General features: G+C 46.5%; 1 protein-coding gene across 1 annotated transcript in view; it reads right to left on the bottom strand.

The window, feature by feature from the left end:
* Positions 1–607: 607 nt before the first annotated feature.
* The window catches only part of LOC144113627 (CD63 antigen-like), a 30,994-nt gene continuing 16,143 nt past the window's right edge, over positions 608–15,458 (bottom strand). The window contains exons 6-7 of the mRNA XM_077646795.1: positions 11,666–11,749; positions 608–1,589 (exon numbers count right to left, since the gene is read on the bottom strand). Of these exons, the coding sequence (XP_077502921.1) occupies positions 1,527–1,589; positions 11,666–11,749 (147 nt within the window). The 3' untranslated portion in view covers positions 608–1,526. The remainder of the gene's footprint in view (positions 1,590–11,665; positions 11,750–15,458) is intronic.

Here is a 15,458-nt window from a genome sequence, read left to right as displayed (position 1 = left end):
GCTCAACACGTTACCGAAACTAAGCTCGCCAGTTTAGCAAGATAATAGCGCTTGTAATCTGTCTCACTGTCCGGGTGGTAACCCAGGGCGGCAGCAAGATCATGGCTGCCGCCGTCACCGCCGCCGCGGTTATCTGCGCGCCGCGTCGGCCGGGCGTACAGCTGGCCACGGAGCGGATTCCCGCGCTCGCCGTCATCCATCACGTCGTCAGCCGGCGCGCACGCAACGGCCGCCGCCCGGGTGACCAGCGTGCCCTTGGCGCTGCGCGCACCTGCGACGCGCAGCCGCCGGGAATCGCGGAGACGACCCTTTGTTTCGCTACCCTATCCTCAGTTGTCGACCGCTTCGGAGAACGACCACAATCCGGCATTGTTGTCCGAGGGGAACGCACGTCACTCGCTGCCAGCGGCCTACGCGAAAGCCCACATGATTTATGGAAATCCGGAGAAACGCACAATGTTGATCGATGTCTCACGAACGGCGTCCACATAACTACCCGGCATGCAGGAACCATGCAGATATCAATGAGCTGCACAGAGCAATGTGCACTTGGCACAGTGCTTCCAGCATTAGGTGCAGCATCAACCAAGAACACATGTACAAAAAATCACAAACATTCAATGGCTTTACTCCACTTGAAAAGCGCAAACATCATTCAATACAATGTTTTATTAGACACAGTTAAATAACGTATAGTATAGCAACAATACATACTACTTTCAACTACTAGTGGGATTATGTAAAATGAAAGGTGATCACACAGATCAAACCTGTCAAAGCCTTGCAAGATATTGCAAAAAAAAAAAAAATCACACCAATAACTACTTTGAGAGCACACATTCCAACTGGAATCTGAAGTAGCGTAAATGAAGTAAATTTCTGTACACAGAGGGTAATACATCATAATAAGTACAGAGCATTTGCCACAAGCAATAAGGGTAACAAACTACAATGCCACCTAACACTGTCCTGCCACAACAGTGGCAGAGCACAACACAGGTGTGGCATTTGAAATCCCAGGTAAAAAGCAGAAATGTCCATGTAGAAGCATCACACTGCAACTAGTCGAAGAGAAGCACACCAAAAACCTACATTTCGCCTACACAGGAAACACTAAGGTCATACCTGCCAAGTAAGTGTGGCTGCCTATAGTTTGGGCAATGAAAAGAATATTGACTGTGGTGAATGGACACCCATGGGGCCAGCCTTTGCCACACTGGGATGCTGGTATGCAGGCTGCAAGCCAACAGCGCGTTTATGTACACTCTGCACATGGTGGTTTCCAAAATTTGTCCTGGCATGTAAGGCACGGAATGTATCCAAGTGGTTTTTGGGATTACGGGGGAGACTAATTTTCCAGCACTAGTGGACAACTCCGTTTTTGTTTTGGCACCTGCTACACAGAGCATATTTTGCACCTTTAAGTGTGTGTGCGTGCAGAAGATCAGCTTAACCAGGAAAGCATTAAACCTGATGACAGACAGGTAAATAAAACATCACCAAAATAGAACTGTTGTGGAGTGACACTACACCACTTCGTACTTCCTGATAGCTTTGGCCAAGCAGCAACCAAAGACAATGCCAACAACCTGTAAAAAAAAAAAAGCATTCATCAGTCCTGTAATGCTGACTTAGCATTTATGGAGGAGTCTCAGAACTCTCTTCAAACAGTGGAAGCACTGCCCCACACAAAACAGTGAATGAGCCACATTAAAATAGCTACAAGAATACTGCATTAAGAAAACCTCCCATATGTGATTAACGATTTCAAAAGAGCTTGGTCGAATAATTCAAGCGAAGGGCACAAGCGAAACCAGCACATACTGCTAGCAGAAACAACCAATATAAACCTAAGGTCTCTAACTTTCTGCAACGAAAAATTTTAAATTCCGTTTTAAATTGAGAACAAAGAGCCCGCAAAATTCCATAGAAGAAATCAAACAATCCTTCAGAATGCACCTCGCATTATACTCCGAAGCAAGGTATGGATATAGAGCAATATTTTTTTTCTCTGCTCCCCAAGCTTTTCAAGGTAGCTTAAAGCAACCCCCGCAATTAGGCCTGAGATCCACTAGAAGAAGCTAGTTTTTTCAAGGCCTTGGAGCGAAGCGTGCAAGTGCAAAGGAGAAGGTGACTATGGATACGAAAATAAGGTGGTTGGTTTATGGGGGTTTAACGTGCCAAAGCGCCCCAACTTCAACCACCTGGGGTTCTTTAACGTGCACTGACATCGCACAGCACATGGGCCTCTAGAATTTCTCCTCCATCAAAATTCGACCGTCGCAGCCGGAATCGAACCCGCGTCGTTCGGGTCAGCAGCCGAGCGCCATAACCACTCAGCCACTGCAGCGGCTGGAAATGGTTTATGGGGGTTTAACGTCCCAAAGCGACTCAGGCTATGAGGGACGCCGCAGTGAAGGGCACCGGAAATTTCGACCACCTGGGGTTCTTTAACATGCAAAGATATCGCACAGTACACGGGCCTCTAGAATTTCGCCTCCATCGAAATTCGACCGCCGCGGCCGGGATCGAACCCGCGTCTTTCGGGCCAGCAGCCGAGCACCATAGCCACTGAGCCACCGCGGCGGCCTGCAGCGACTGGAAATAAGGTGGTGCAAGTCTTTATGAGAAGGTGCTGAAAGAGTTGAATAGAGTAGGGAAAGCAAAGGAGGGCAAACTGGCACAGGATTACGCAGCCCGAAACACTGAGCAGCAGTGGCTCAGTGCAGTGACTGTGGAAGGCTGTAAATGTATCAGAGGCTTGGCTTTGTCAATTGTGACTCGTTCATCTGAAGCATTGCTTCTTAAATGTCGATGTATTTGCTGCTTCTGTATATAATGTGCCAACTATGTTTTTTACAGGGCCCTCTGCTATATCTGACCTGAACAGTCTTCTGAATGTTCTAAATATTTCTTTTGAAGTTCAGAGCTCAACTCTCCCTTTGCATAACATTACTGCAAATAAGGTACCAGTCATTTTTCAGTCACACTGTTGCTTCTGCTAGTGTCCGTAACAACAACAGCATTAGAAGAGGATGTGGTTGCTGACAATTTCACAAACCGATTCAATTCCAGGGGAAGCTAGTGGCCTTATACCACAACCAAACGTGGTGGTATAGGATTTATGTCATGCAGGAGCATTTTCAACCTCACAGAAACCAGTACATCCCTAAATTAGTATTAGTATGCTGTAGCCCACAGTGCACTTCAGCTCACTTGTACCAACCAAAAATTGTAGTTTTATACTATGCTACAACTCTAGACTGAAGCAATAAATGCCCCTCAATGGAGGCACTACAACCAATGGCATTGACCTAATGTCATGGCATCATGGCCAATCACTTTGCACCTGCTAGCTACTTGTGATGCCGCAATATACTAAGAGACAGTTTTTCTTGGTAATGAAGGGAAGACTACAGGTGCGGAGCATCCATAACTCATTCCCCCAAATAGTTCGGCCACACGACAATAGGCCTTCCAGCCTAGTGTGCTGCTCCCCCCGCAGTAACTTCATTCAGTCGCTCAAGCAGCTGGCCCCATCTATTCAGGCTTCTTGTTTGGTTTTGGTTTGGTTTTATGGGGGCTTAACGTTCCAAAGCCACTCTGGCTATGAGGGACGGCGTAGTGAAGGGCTCCGGAAATTTCGACCACCTGGGGTTCATTTACGTGCACTGACATCGCACAGCACACGGGCCTCTAGAATTTCGCCTCCATCGAAATTCGACCACCGCGGCCGGGATGGAACCTGCCTCTTTCGGGCCGGCACCCGAGCGCCATAACCACTCGGCCACCGCGGCGGCCCTGAGGCTTCTTGTAACTAGACTTGCCTAGCCAAGCTGTAATCAAGAAAACTTTTTCCTTGGCTTCAGACATTGAAAGTTGGCAGTTGTGCGAGAAATGTGCCTTAAAGGGACTATGCAATGAGTACAAAGTCGCTTGTAAATGTTTTCAATGCTTATAAATGATGCTAGGAAGCATTCACACCAAGTATGAGTCTTCGGAGCTGAGCCGGCAATTTATTATGAATTTTTAAAAACCGTGCTTTTTAAAATCCACGGGCCGACTGGTGTGCTCGTAGTGACCGATTTTGTAACTAAAATAGTGAAAAAAGACGTCACTGTACCCATGACGTCACCAGGCCATTCACTGGAGCCACGGCAGCCACGACGTCACGGGCACACTTCCGGTAACCGTGAAAATCGTCTGCTCGTGCCGCTGCGCGACCCTCTCGGGCGAGCGCGAGCCAGGTTATGGCCTTCGTGCGTATGGTTTCAATTTTCCTCTGCTGCCTCCTTCTGTCGGGAGTTCCAGAGCCACTCGCAGTGGCTCGCTGAGTCGCTACTGTCGTCGCTGGCGTTCAGCCGGTACAGCATGAACGCATAGGGCTCGATGCCCATCGCGGCCGTAAGAACAAGCAATCTCGCCTCGAGGTCCGGGTCCATTACTGCTAACTACGACAGACGACAAGCAAAGAAACCCGACGTGCGCCGCAATCACACCGCCGACACTGCTGCTGGGTGCTAGGAGCGACAAACGGAAGTTGCAAAAGGAACGTCAGCGGATGACGTATTCATGGGCGGGACCCAGTCCCAGAGCTGCTTTCTTTATTTTTGTCTGGTGCTCTGCGTGTACGAGTTGAGGGGGGAGAGGAGGAGCGTAGTTTTTAGCTTAAAAAATCTTGCGTTGGGGTGACTAGTGGTAAAAGGCCTATCTGTCGTCTGCTTTACGTAATCTCAATTAATTTATTGCATAGTCCCTTTAAAGGTGCACTGAAGCACCTTCAAAGGAGAGCACATCAATTTGCTCTATCAATGCATTCTCTCGTCATGAACACCTGAGCCAAATAATCTGTATATACTTGCGTAATGAACCCACTTTTTTTCCAGAAATGTTGACATCCGTTTGAGAGGAGGGTTCATTAAGCGGGAAAAAAGGTTAACAGATTTTCAATTCAATAAAGTTTCAACAGAAAAGTTTCACCAGTCAGTGAGCACATCAATGTGAAGAGACTGAATCACGGTGGAAGAAAAGAACTGATGATTGCCTAGCTCTGTTAGGCCAGGATATATGTAGCAAAAGAGCAGCGGCATCTGGTTGAGAAGTTAATACATGAAAGGCGCGCATTCACTACATGCGCAGTCGTGGCAGAGTGGTAGCGTCTCCACCTCAAATGCCAAAGGCCCTGGTTAGATTCCCAGCCTCGACACAGGTTTTTTTTATTCAGTGAGTGTGCGGGTGTTTCAGTGGCTCCCGCCCCGACCACGTGACCAGTCACGTGGTGTTGTGCGACCACAGTTGGAACGCGAGCACGGCGAAACTGCGAGTTAGTGGCCAATGTAGCTTTAACTACAAAAGGTGGTCCGATGGCGGCGTGAGGCTCAGCCAGTTAGTGAGACTTACACACGACACAGCCACAAGGGGCGGCACCAGTACAGGGGGCCTTATTTGTCCCTTGTTTTGCTGCTGCTTCTATGGGTGAGCCTGGCACAGACACTTGATTTTGATACATGCTTAACACTTGCCTGCTCGAAATGACTGAGTGGTTGGGGGGAAGTCCGTTTATATTTTTGCCCACATTCTGCCTATAATTCGACCCAGGGCCACACGGGTAACTGCGTAAATGATGGCGTTAGCAGATGCCTTCTCAGTACATGGCTGCATTTGCCCAACTATGAAGTTTAGGAGAAACATTAATTTAATACAGTCGAGCCCACATATAATGGCCCCACTTAAGACGAACTTTCGCTTATAACGTACAAGACTTGCGCGACAGTCAAAATATATTGTTTCAATGGCACAAAATCACACGCATAACGAACGTCATTAAGCCCTGCTGATAGGTTACAGCATACGGGCGGCGTAAACCCGACGCCGTAATGCGAGATAACCTGCCTCCGACCCCTTTGTGCGCCCGGCACACGGTATGTTTTCCCGAGCCTCATCGCAGGCGAACTGCCCACCCTGTTTCGTGCCGCTCTGAAGCGAGCTACCCTTTCCCCGGCGACGCGCCTTCCAAGATCGCCCTCCCGACCCTCCTCGAAACTCCGCTTCCTTCTCACTCTCTTGCAAATCCGCGCGTGACCTCCGTGATCAACCGCGCCACCGCCGGTGCCGATCGCGGAGGCCACGCTCCGTGAAGCAGGCCTTCCGTGGGAGCCAAGAGGTGGCTGCACTGATGCTCACGAACGCCCCTCATTGGTCTCTCAGTTGGTGCTGTGCATCTGTATCTTTAGCTTGATTGGCTTGATTGACGCCTGTATGCGTTGCACGTCTACCCTATTGCGCACTTTTGTCACTCTTGTTGCGGTGCAGACGTTTCGTTGGCTTCGTTCAAATCTCTGGCCCTGGTTGCCCTGGTTGTAATTCGGGATGGCGGACGGAAACACCGTGCCCATTTCCATTGCATTCAGCGGAAGAGATGAAGAAAGCGGCGTGGGCGGAGGTGACTGACACTGGCGAGCGGAACTGCTTCCGCAAGGCCGGCTTCATCGACACAGTGTCTGATGACCAGCCCGGCGGCGATTTGTGGCAGCGTGTCGTCGACTCCGACATGGGGGTAATGACATTGGTTGGAATGATTTTATTTCTGTCGATGACGACGCCGACACCATGGAACCGTGCACGGACGAGGGCATCGTTTCTGATGTGCGGGACGAGAGTGACGCGGAGGAATCTGATGAGGATGAAACTTCGGAGCCAGCACTCATAAGCGCGCCTGTAGCAATGGGCTACATAGACAGCCTCAGACAACTTGTCTATGCCAAGGGCCTCGACGAAGATCACGCTTCTGCTTTGAATAAACTGGAAACCTCCCTCATCGTATCTGCGCTGCAAAAACAGACATCCATCACGGACTTTTTCGCAAAGAAAAAATTTTGTGTTTTGACAAGCAACTACCTTTAAAGCTGTGGTCCACTTACTACGAACTTTGGGATATAACAAACGGACGCCGCATGATGCTGATGTTTGTTATAAGTGGGCTCGACTAGTATTTAATGAAAACGCCCAAGTGAGCACTATGTAACATGCACCCAGAAGGGTGCAAGAGCACCAGATCAATAAAACCCTACACAGCTGCCAACATGTGCAAGTTGTGCTCTGCTCCAGCAAGCTGTTAGCACAAGTTATAGGGAGCAATGATCGATTTCTGAATAGTATACATGATGTAATAACCGGAGCAGGTTACGGATCTCATTTAAGGAAACATATTGAAACTAAACTTCGAACAGAGAAAAGAAGCAAAACAAAGAAACACTGGATAAAACAGCGCAATGGAAGACGAGACAAGAGAAGGACAAGGTGTCTGTCCGCTGCTGCCTAGCAGACGGCGCGTCTCTCTGCGGTCTGAAAAGGAAGTATCTGGACAGTGAATGGTATGAAAGCTTTTACTTGACCACAATTAGGCAGTTGAAGAAAACAGGTTAGGGTGTCTGAATGCTGACAGAGGTCATTTCTGCGCGTGTACTGCTGCTCCATAGCAACGCCAGCAGAATATACGCAGAGGATAGCCCCCTGAACACGTGCTGCCCCTAGCAGCAGTGTTCACTTTAGATCGCACTAAGTGGCCTCCCCCTCGTCACAGTGTGGCCGTGCCATCGGAGCACCTTTCTTCCACCATGGACTGAATACATGCACAAAGGTAGGATGTGCAATGAGCAACGTGTGGACAAGTGTTTTTGTCTAACCCCCAAATAAACATTTGTTTCATTACAGTGACTTAACTTGCCCAGTGTAGCACAACACTACTACTGCTGCAACATTTACATTGCTGGCGAGACAGCTCTGTTAATTGAAACTCTACACAACCAAATGTTGGTGTTTAAAGGATCGCAGCAACTGTAGAAAAATGATAAAGGAAAGTCACCACTTTCTATACGAATAAGACAGGCACCATCCTGCCTGTCAACTACAGTAGCAAACAGATTTTTCAGACTAATAATATGGACTTGTGCGATATTTCAGACTTCACTGAGGAACCGTCAGGCAGCTCGTAGGAACCTGTACATTTTAAAAACTGATGGAGTCCGAAAGCTAATATTTTGGACAAAAATAGGTGCCAACAATACTGTGAAGATCACTTTTCAATTGAAAGTTTTTTTTGTTTTTTTACCTAACATAGATGCAAGCAGGCATCTCTGTACCAACCAACCCGTTCCCCACTGCCATGAAAGGGTTCAAATGGATTGGATTCAGAACGGATTGGATCTTTGATTCAAACAGATTCAGCAGGCAATGACAGGAGTGAATCGGACAGACTGGCTTATATAGGCTTGGCCACTGGTTCTGAATTGTTGCCATTCGAGATGCGCCATTCAAGAATGCCATTGAATTGTTGCCATTCTCAATTGTTGCCATTTGCGATTTTATCGAATGGCATGCTCTGCATTGCCACTGAGATGGCCAACAAAGAGCGCGCTATCACAATGAAAACGTGACAACGGGACAGCTGCAGCGTCCACCGCGGCTAGGACGACGCCACCTGCGGTGCGGGGCAACAGATGCGGGAGGAGGGATGGGAGGAGGGGCTGTGCACTCGGAGGCGCTTGAGTCTTCCCATGGGTTACCTCTCAGTTTTCGCGAGCATTGTTAGCCATGCAAACTCACTGTTCTTGCTTCACGCGACGTGTGCATTCGTTTGCGGAAGACCAGCAGCTGCGTCACACTGTCTGGTATATTGACACGAGATGGTGCAGACATGAAAGCGTGACTGTGGCTCAGATACAGTCCAATATCACTTGCAAGCAAGATATGGGGAGCAGCAAATTTCTCTACTTTTGAAGTCTGTTTTTTGCAGAAAAGTTTTCTTTAAAGTTCACGGATTTTTGGACTGTTCGATTATTGGGACCATTTTCCAGGTCCCATTCAGTCCGAAAAATTGGTCAGAGACTGTACTGAACGAATCAGAGGGCATGGATGACAATGGATAATTTTAGCCAGCTGTAGTAAGGTTGAGGTAACCAGCACGGTCTACCAAGCAGCGCAAGGTACTGCTTATAATGGGTAACTGCAGTACACACCGCAATGCATCAGGGCTTGAAATAAAGCAGGTGTAGTTCTGAAAAGGTTTTACTGAAAGCATAGATAGCAGCTAGAGCTTGCAACACTGGTCGGCCGCACCACTGCATTACATTTTGTAGGCAAAAAATCTAACAAGCCTTATTTGTTGCCTTGACGAAACAGTGGTTCACAACTACAAGGGAGTTTTCACACAATATTTCATGGCAAGACACCTCATTAGCCAGCATGTGGTGGAATGCAACAGAAGGATGCACAAGTCTTGGCCACATCGAGCTGCTTGCACTGACAGGCTGTAAATGTACGGTATTTTAAAATTAAATTCAAATACAAAACCACACTTAAGTGTAACCAACTGCCTTCAACCAGATATTCATTCTGCTCAGCAAGAAGTGCGGGACAATGTTCCGGTTCTCGGAAAGAATGAACCCCAGTTCCGCACAGAATAAAAAATTCAGAATTTACAGAGCCTAAGAAGGAGTAGATGCTCTTGTGCATTCATAAAGGATTATTAACAACCAGTGAAAAATGGGTCCTATTCTACACTATGCAGAATGTCCTAAACACACACAGTGCACAAACATCACGCATGCTTTCCTAAAGAGAGTGCCATTTTGCATGCATCACTGATTTGATTGTATCCAAATATGGTACAGTAAAAACTCGTTAATTCGAACTTCACGGGACCGGGAAAAAAGTTTGAATTATCGAATGGCCTCGAAAAACTAACAAGAACCATTTGCATTACGATATATGTACCGTATTTACTCGCGTAACGAACCCACTCGCATAATGAACCCACCCACCCCCGATTTTTGCCTACGAATTTGAAAAAAAAAAAGCGCCAGGCATTAACACTTCCCTCCATTTCGCACAGTCACGGTCCACAAAGCATTTCTTGGCAGTGCGCCAAGATGCAGGGCAGCGATAACATCACAGTGTGTTTACCTTTTGACCTTAGCTCTAGCAAGAGGGAGAAGAGAACTTTGCAGAGTGCCAGCGCTTGTCTGGTTGTGCAAGCCTCGTTTTCCGTACGTTTGCTTTAAGGGCGACACACATGGAGCGAACTTGCGCTGCAGATTTTGAGCGGCGCGGTGGAACGCCGACGCACGCACCGCAAGGGTGCCACACCACGAGTGGCAGAAAACGGCCAGCTGGCGCCAGGATTTAGAAACGGCGCGTTTCCATATGCTTAGTAAAATGCTGAACAGAACAGCTGTGCATTTACAAATAAGCTATTATTTATTCAATGACGACAAAGAGGACAAATTATTCTTAGTGACCCCTTTCTGAACCAAAACAGTTAACCTGTTTGAATCTCCCGCGCTTCCTGACGTCAACCGACGCGTAGTGGCTAAGACTAGCAGCTTTGAAAATCCAGAAGCATTCTGAAAATCTGGAGCGTTTCATCGCTAAAATTTTGTGCTGCAGCCATCTTCAGACAAAGCGAAAGCTTCGTGCGACTTTTGTTTGCCATGAACGTAAGGCACAGTGTAGTGGCAACAATGAGTTCGTGGTGAAGCGACAGGCCGCTTTGGCAGACGCGGCCATGTTGTAGAAGCGGGCGGAAGTCAGACGCGGTCGCGCCGATTGGTCCGCGCTGACAGCCCACGTCGGCTGCTTCCAGCCAGCAGCTGACTGAACGTTGGCAACATTGGCTGTCCGCCGGGCGATGCTAACACCCGGCGTCATGATCGCGGCTGAACGCGTGCTTCCGTTGACTGATGAGCGGAAGAATGGACGATACTCGCAAAGAAAAAAAAAAGTTTTTCGCACGCGATTTGTAGTGCCCACCTGAAGTCTGCCTTTTATGGGCGTTGGCTGAGACCGCGCCGACAGTACTTATCCGTATTTCCGAATTAACAGGGCTCGAATTAACGAGTATTTAGTTGCGAGTTTCGGAGGCTGCGCAGAAATGAGGGTAGGCAGCAACCACCGCGGCTGCCAACCCCTATCCGCCGCCGCGCCGGTGATGGCATCTTTTAGGCTTTACCCACTCTTCCACAGTTTTATCTGGTTCAATCTTCTGTCCCCGTTTAGGTCATGCGCAGCCTCTAACTATGCGGAGGTGCTTTTTTTTTTTTTTGGCCACGTGCTGTGTGCCAAGCTGCCCAGACACGGCGGCACGTAGTTCTAATTATCTGTAGCGGAACCAACTTGCTTTTGAATTAATGGGCTCTTTTATACACAGATCTCTATGGAGCTTGGCCGAACCAAGTAGTGTAGTTCGAATTATCCGAGAATTCAAATTATCGAGTTTCAATTAGCGAGCTTTCACTGTACCTACATTTGAAGTTACCACATGGCTATAACAAAAAAATTAGCCAAAGGACAAACCACACTGTAATATCTGGTAGTCACTAGCAAGCATAAAAGCTTCACTTTACGAAGACTATTCCCAGAGCTGCATCATATCTGAAGTGTTTCAAGGAGAACTGCAAAAAAAAAGCCACAGGAGAGCAAAACACACACAACCTCCTATGTCTTGCTTGCACTTGTCCATTTCTCTCCTATGACTGGTCAGTTTTCCTCAGTTTCTTTATAAATGATCACTCACCAATTGGTCCAACTAAATTGTTTTCATGGAAGTTCCACCTTAAGTTTGGAGGTTACACACCAGAAATTCTGAAGGCGATTACCCAGTTCTTACCTCAATAAAGCAAATGATAATGCCAGTCACCCCAACGTAGACAATCTTTTCATTGAACTTGTCCAGAAGCACGTCAACGCAATTCTGAAAAAAAGATTTCATCGTAAGAAAATGCCCACAAATTGTCAGTGCTACTTAGTTGCAGCAAAAAAAAAAATAACTACAAGCCATGTTTTCAATTAAACTGTTGTTCAAAGTTTATCTTTCCCTGTAACTATGAAATAATGAGAATGCACCTTGCAGCTAGCTGCATCTTTACTATCAGTGCCTAATTTCATATTTGAATATCCCCCTTCACTCAGCAGGCACCTGACTGTAGGACAATATATCTCTGATGCTAGGGGATCACATTAAAAAAATCAAAAGCAATAAGAGCATAGCAAAACTCCTTGGCTCCATGTTTACATGGCACTCCGGTTGCACCAGGTGGTGGAACAAAACCTCAATGAAGTAGCCAATGTAAAAAAATTTTATATTTCCTCTCAAAGTTACCGTAAAAACCGGAATATAGGTCGAACTTTTTTTCAAAAAACCATGGTGAAAAGTCGACCCCCGTCTTATATACCGGTCATTGGCGGAAAAAATACGGAAGTCTAGCAACAATGGGTGGCTGAAGTCAACAGCCTCCATCACCATTGCCATCAGCAGCAGTGCCGCCATTTTGCGTTTCAGTAGATGCAAAGCGGAAGCTAACGGCAATTTACCGTCGCCTTCAAGAAAAACACGATTGAGTACGAGGAAGCTCACGGGAACCTGGCGGCACAGCGCGAATTTGGAGTATCCGAAAAGAGCATTCAGTACTGGCGGAGGCAGAAGCTGCGTATTACAACTTGCAGCAACCAGAAGAAAACATTTCGTGGGCAGATTGTAGTGTATCGAGAATAGGAAGGAAACGTTGAGCTGCGAGCAAGATCGCTGCCTGTGACTGCCGAATGCATCCGCGTGAAAGCGGCAGAGATCGCGCGTGCTTCTAGACTCACGAGGGCGCAATTCAAAGGCTCGCCATCCTGGTTGCGGCGATTCATGAAGAGGAGGGCTTTGCTCTACGGCGCCGTACTTGCCTGTGCCAGAAACAAACACGCGGGCCGATTGGTGCGCGATATTGTTAAAAAATTTGCCGTGTGTACATACAAGCAGCATTTAAATGAAATTAAATACTGTCACCATTGTGCAACCTCTCGAGTCGCATTTGTTTCAAAGTAAGGATGTCTTTCGGTACTTCTCCCATTGAAAAAGATCTTTTTCATTTTTAGAATTGGTTAGTTAGGGGGTCGACCTATATTCCGGTCCGACCTATAGTCCGGTTTTTACGGTACTACAAGACCCTGAATATTCAGAGTTTGTTCTGAATTAATATATGACTACTTGGCTCAGGAAACAACTTTTAGAGAAAGTAAAAAAAATCTATGTGAACAGCATAGGAATTAGCAACTTCTTTCATGAAATGCAAAATGGCATTATCCCTGGCTCACAGTTTGGACACAGTAATCAAGAATACCTGACAAGTATATGCTTTCATGATGCTTAAGATATCCACCTAAACATGGCAACGCTATGTCTTCACTACAAGCTATGTCACATTGGAGGCCTCGAAATTAATTTCAACCACACAGGATTTTTTAACAGGCCTCAAAATTAGTACACGAGAGTATGTTTTGCCATGCAACAAAATGTGCCTGCCACAGCCAGGAACTGCACTCGCAACCTAGTGCTTATAGCCACAAAGCACAGCTGCTTGGCAAGCACTGCAGGTGTGCATGCCTGGCAAAACTACAGCCACTGTGGTTTTATGTTCCTTCAAGCTGAGCTCTTCACAGTGATCAGAAAACATTGTGGAATGTCAGTAAAGTCGAGAAATCGCGCTGCAGTCCGCTCTAAAATGTAGAGCATCCCACTTTAGTACAGAATATAAAGTTCAATTTCACAATGGGAATAGAACCCAAAGTAGAAAATGCTAACAGAAAACCTCTTCAAGTACTACTAAGTTACCACCAAAAAGACATATGGGCATGGAAAGCCTCCGATAACACCTTGCACAGCAAAAACAAAAAATGGCAACAGTCGCAGTCACATTTCTGTACAACCCTTTAGTAGCACATACAGGTACCACAGCCTTGCAATGACTACAACTATCATATAAAAGAGAATTTCTTTTCACTGGATATAAGCACAGCAGCCAGTGTTCGTGTTTAACCTTTGAACATGGGCCTGTTAAAACACACAAAGGGCACATCGAAAAACTTGCTTCTGATTGATGTATCAAATGTTTGGCAAAATATTGCCAAACTGCTCATTTCATTGCTCATTTCATTGCTCATTTCATTGCTCATTTCATTGCTCATTTCATTGCTCATTTCATTGCTCATTGAAATATTGCTCATTTCAACATTTCCTCACGACTCACATTACAAGGGCAAAAGATTTGTTAGTTCATCTGCTGTTGCAACGTCATCGCTGGAAGCACAAAATGGCAGCACTGAACACAGGTCATACCCAAAGCTGGCTTCATGACGTTTGAACTTGTGCATCAAGCAAAAGCCGCAGCAAGACAAGCAACCAGTTTCGTAGCCAGCTAATCCAGCCTTTTTCAGCTAAAATGGAACAATGTATAAGGAGCACCCTAGATGTATAAAATGTGGTTACCCCCTCCTGGAGGTAACCGCAGTTCTCGAAAAAGCACTAAGCACGAGCACGCTCTGTAGTCTTTTCCACTGAATCCTAAAATGTATATTTAATATCAGTTCAGTGTAATACTTAGCGTGATGGAATGTACAGGTGTTCAGTTTCGAACAAGCACCTATGCATTTACTGCCATGGCCCATGCAATGATAGTAAATGACACTGTACAATCATTAGGCTTGAATGCAGGAATTCCCGCAATTCTCTAGCTGCAGGTCACAACTGCCAATGAGGTGATTGTCCATGGTGAAATTGCACCCTTATTGCAGACCATGCTCAAAGTTTCCTCAAAAACTTCGGTTCACACCAAAACAATTATTACTAAGCATTATAAAAAAACTTCTGCAAATGCATGTGCACTGCAGTCAGCTTGTTCGCATGCTCGGTTAGGTGGTAAACACTGCAGATGAGATGGAGCTGGCAGTAATATGTGGCTGCTCCAGTATGGAATCTTTGGCTCATCCTTCAGCAAATATTTCAGCTTTTGAACACTGCCATACTGTTTTGAGATCAACACTGCAAGAACCAGACATGACTACCATTCTATGCATTTAATTGCATTTTATGGAATGGTAGGCAAAGCATGACAAAGCTTACCACTAGACATGCTGCCAGTTGAGTTTATGATTTGATCTTGAACACAACAAAAAATGGAAGCAGACATACTGGCCTAGTAATTTGAGCATCCACCTTACATGCAGGAGGTGCGGGGTTCGATCACCAGTGCCACCGGGTACCCACCGGTGATACAATTGGTTCAAGCTTTCCCCTGCCTGGTGCTCGGCTTCTTTAGGGTGAAATGCTTAGCAAATGGGTCTCTGAACCCACCTTGTGCAAATGAAAACTACCTTGTGCCATGGCGCTCTTTGGCTACAGATGCCCTTGCACCATAAAAATTTATCATCATTATCATCATGCAAACCACTACTGCTTGAGCGGTCAGACAGTTAAAAAATAAAGACAAAGTTGAGGATTCACTGCTCATTAATGCTGCTTTTAAAATCTAGCTGCTTTAAAGTTGAGGAAAACTGGTAGGAGGCCACTTTTCCAGAAAAAAACTGAGTACCAGAAACAAAAATCCGTTGCCTGCCTTAGGAAAGATGTTTTACTCTAA

The sequence above is a fragment of the Amblyomma americanum genome, chromosome 1, assembly GCF_052857255.1.
Source record: "Amblyomma americanum isolate KBUSLIRL-KWMA chromosome 1, ASM5285725v1, whole genome shotgun sequence".
NCBI classification, from domain to species: Eukaryota; Metazoa; Arthropoda; class Arachnida; order Ixodida; family Ixodidae; genus Amblyomma; species Amblyomma americanum.
Note: the sequence above shows the minus strand (reverse complement) of the source record. Positions and strands in the feature narration are given on the sequence as shown.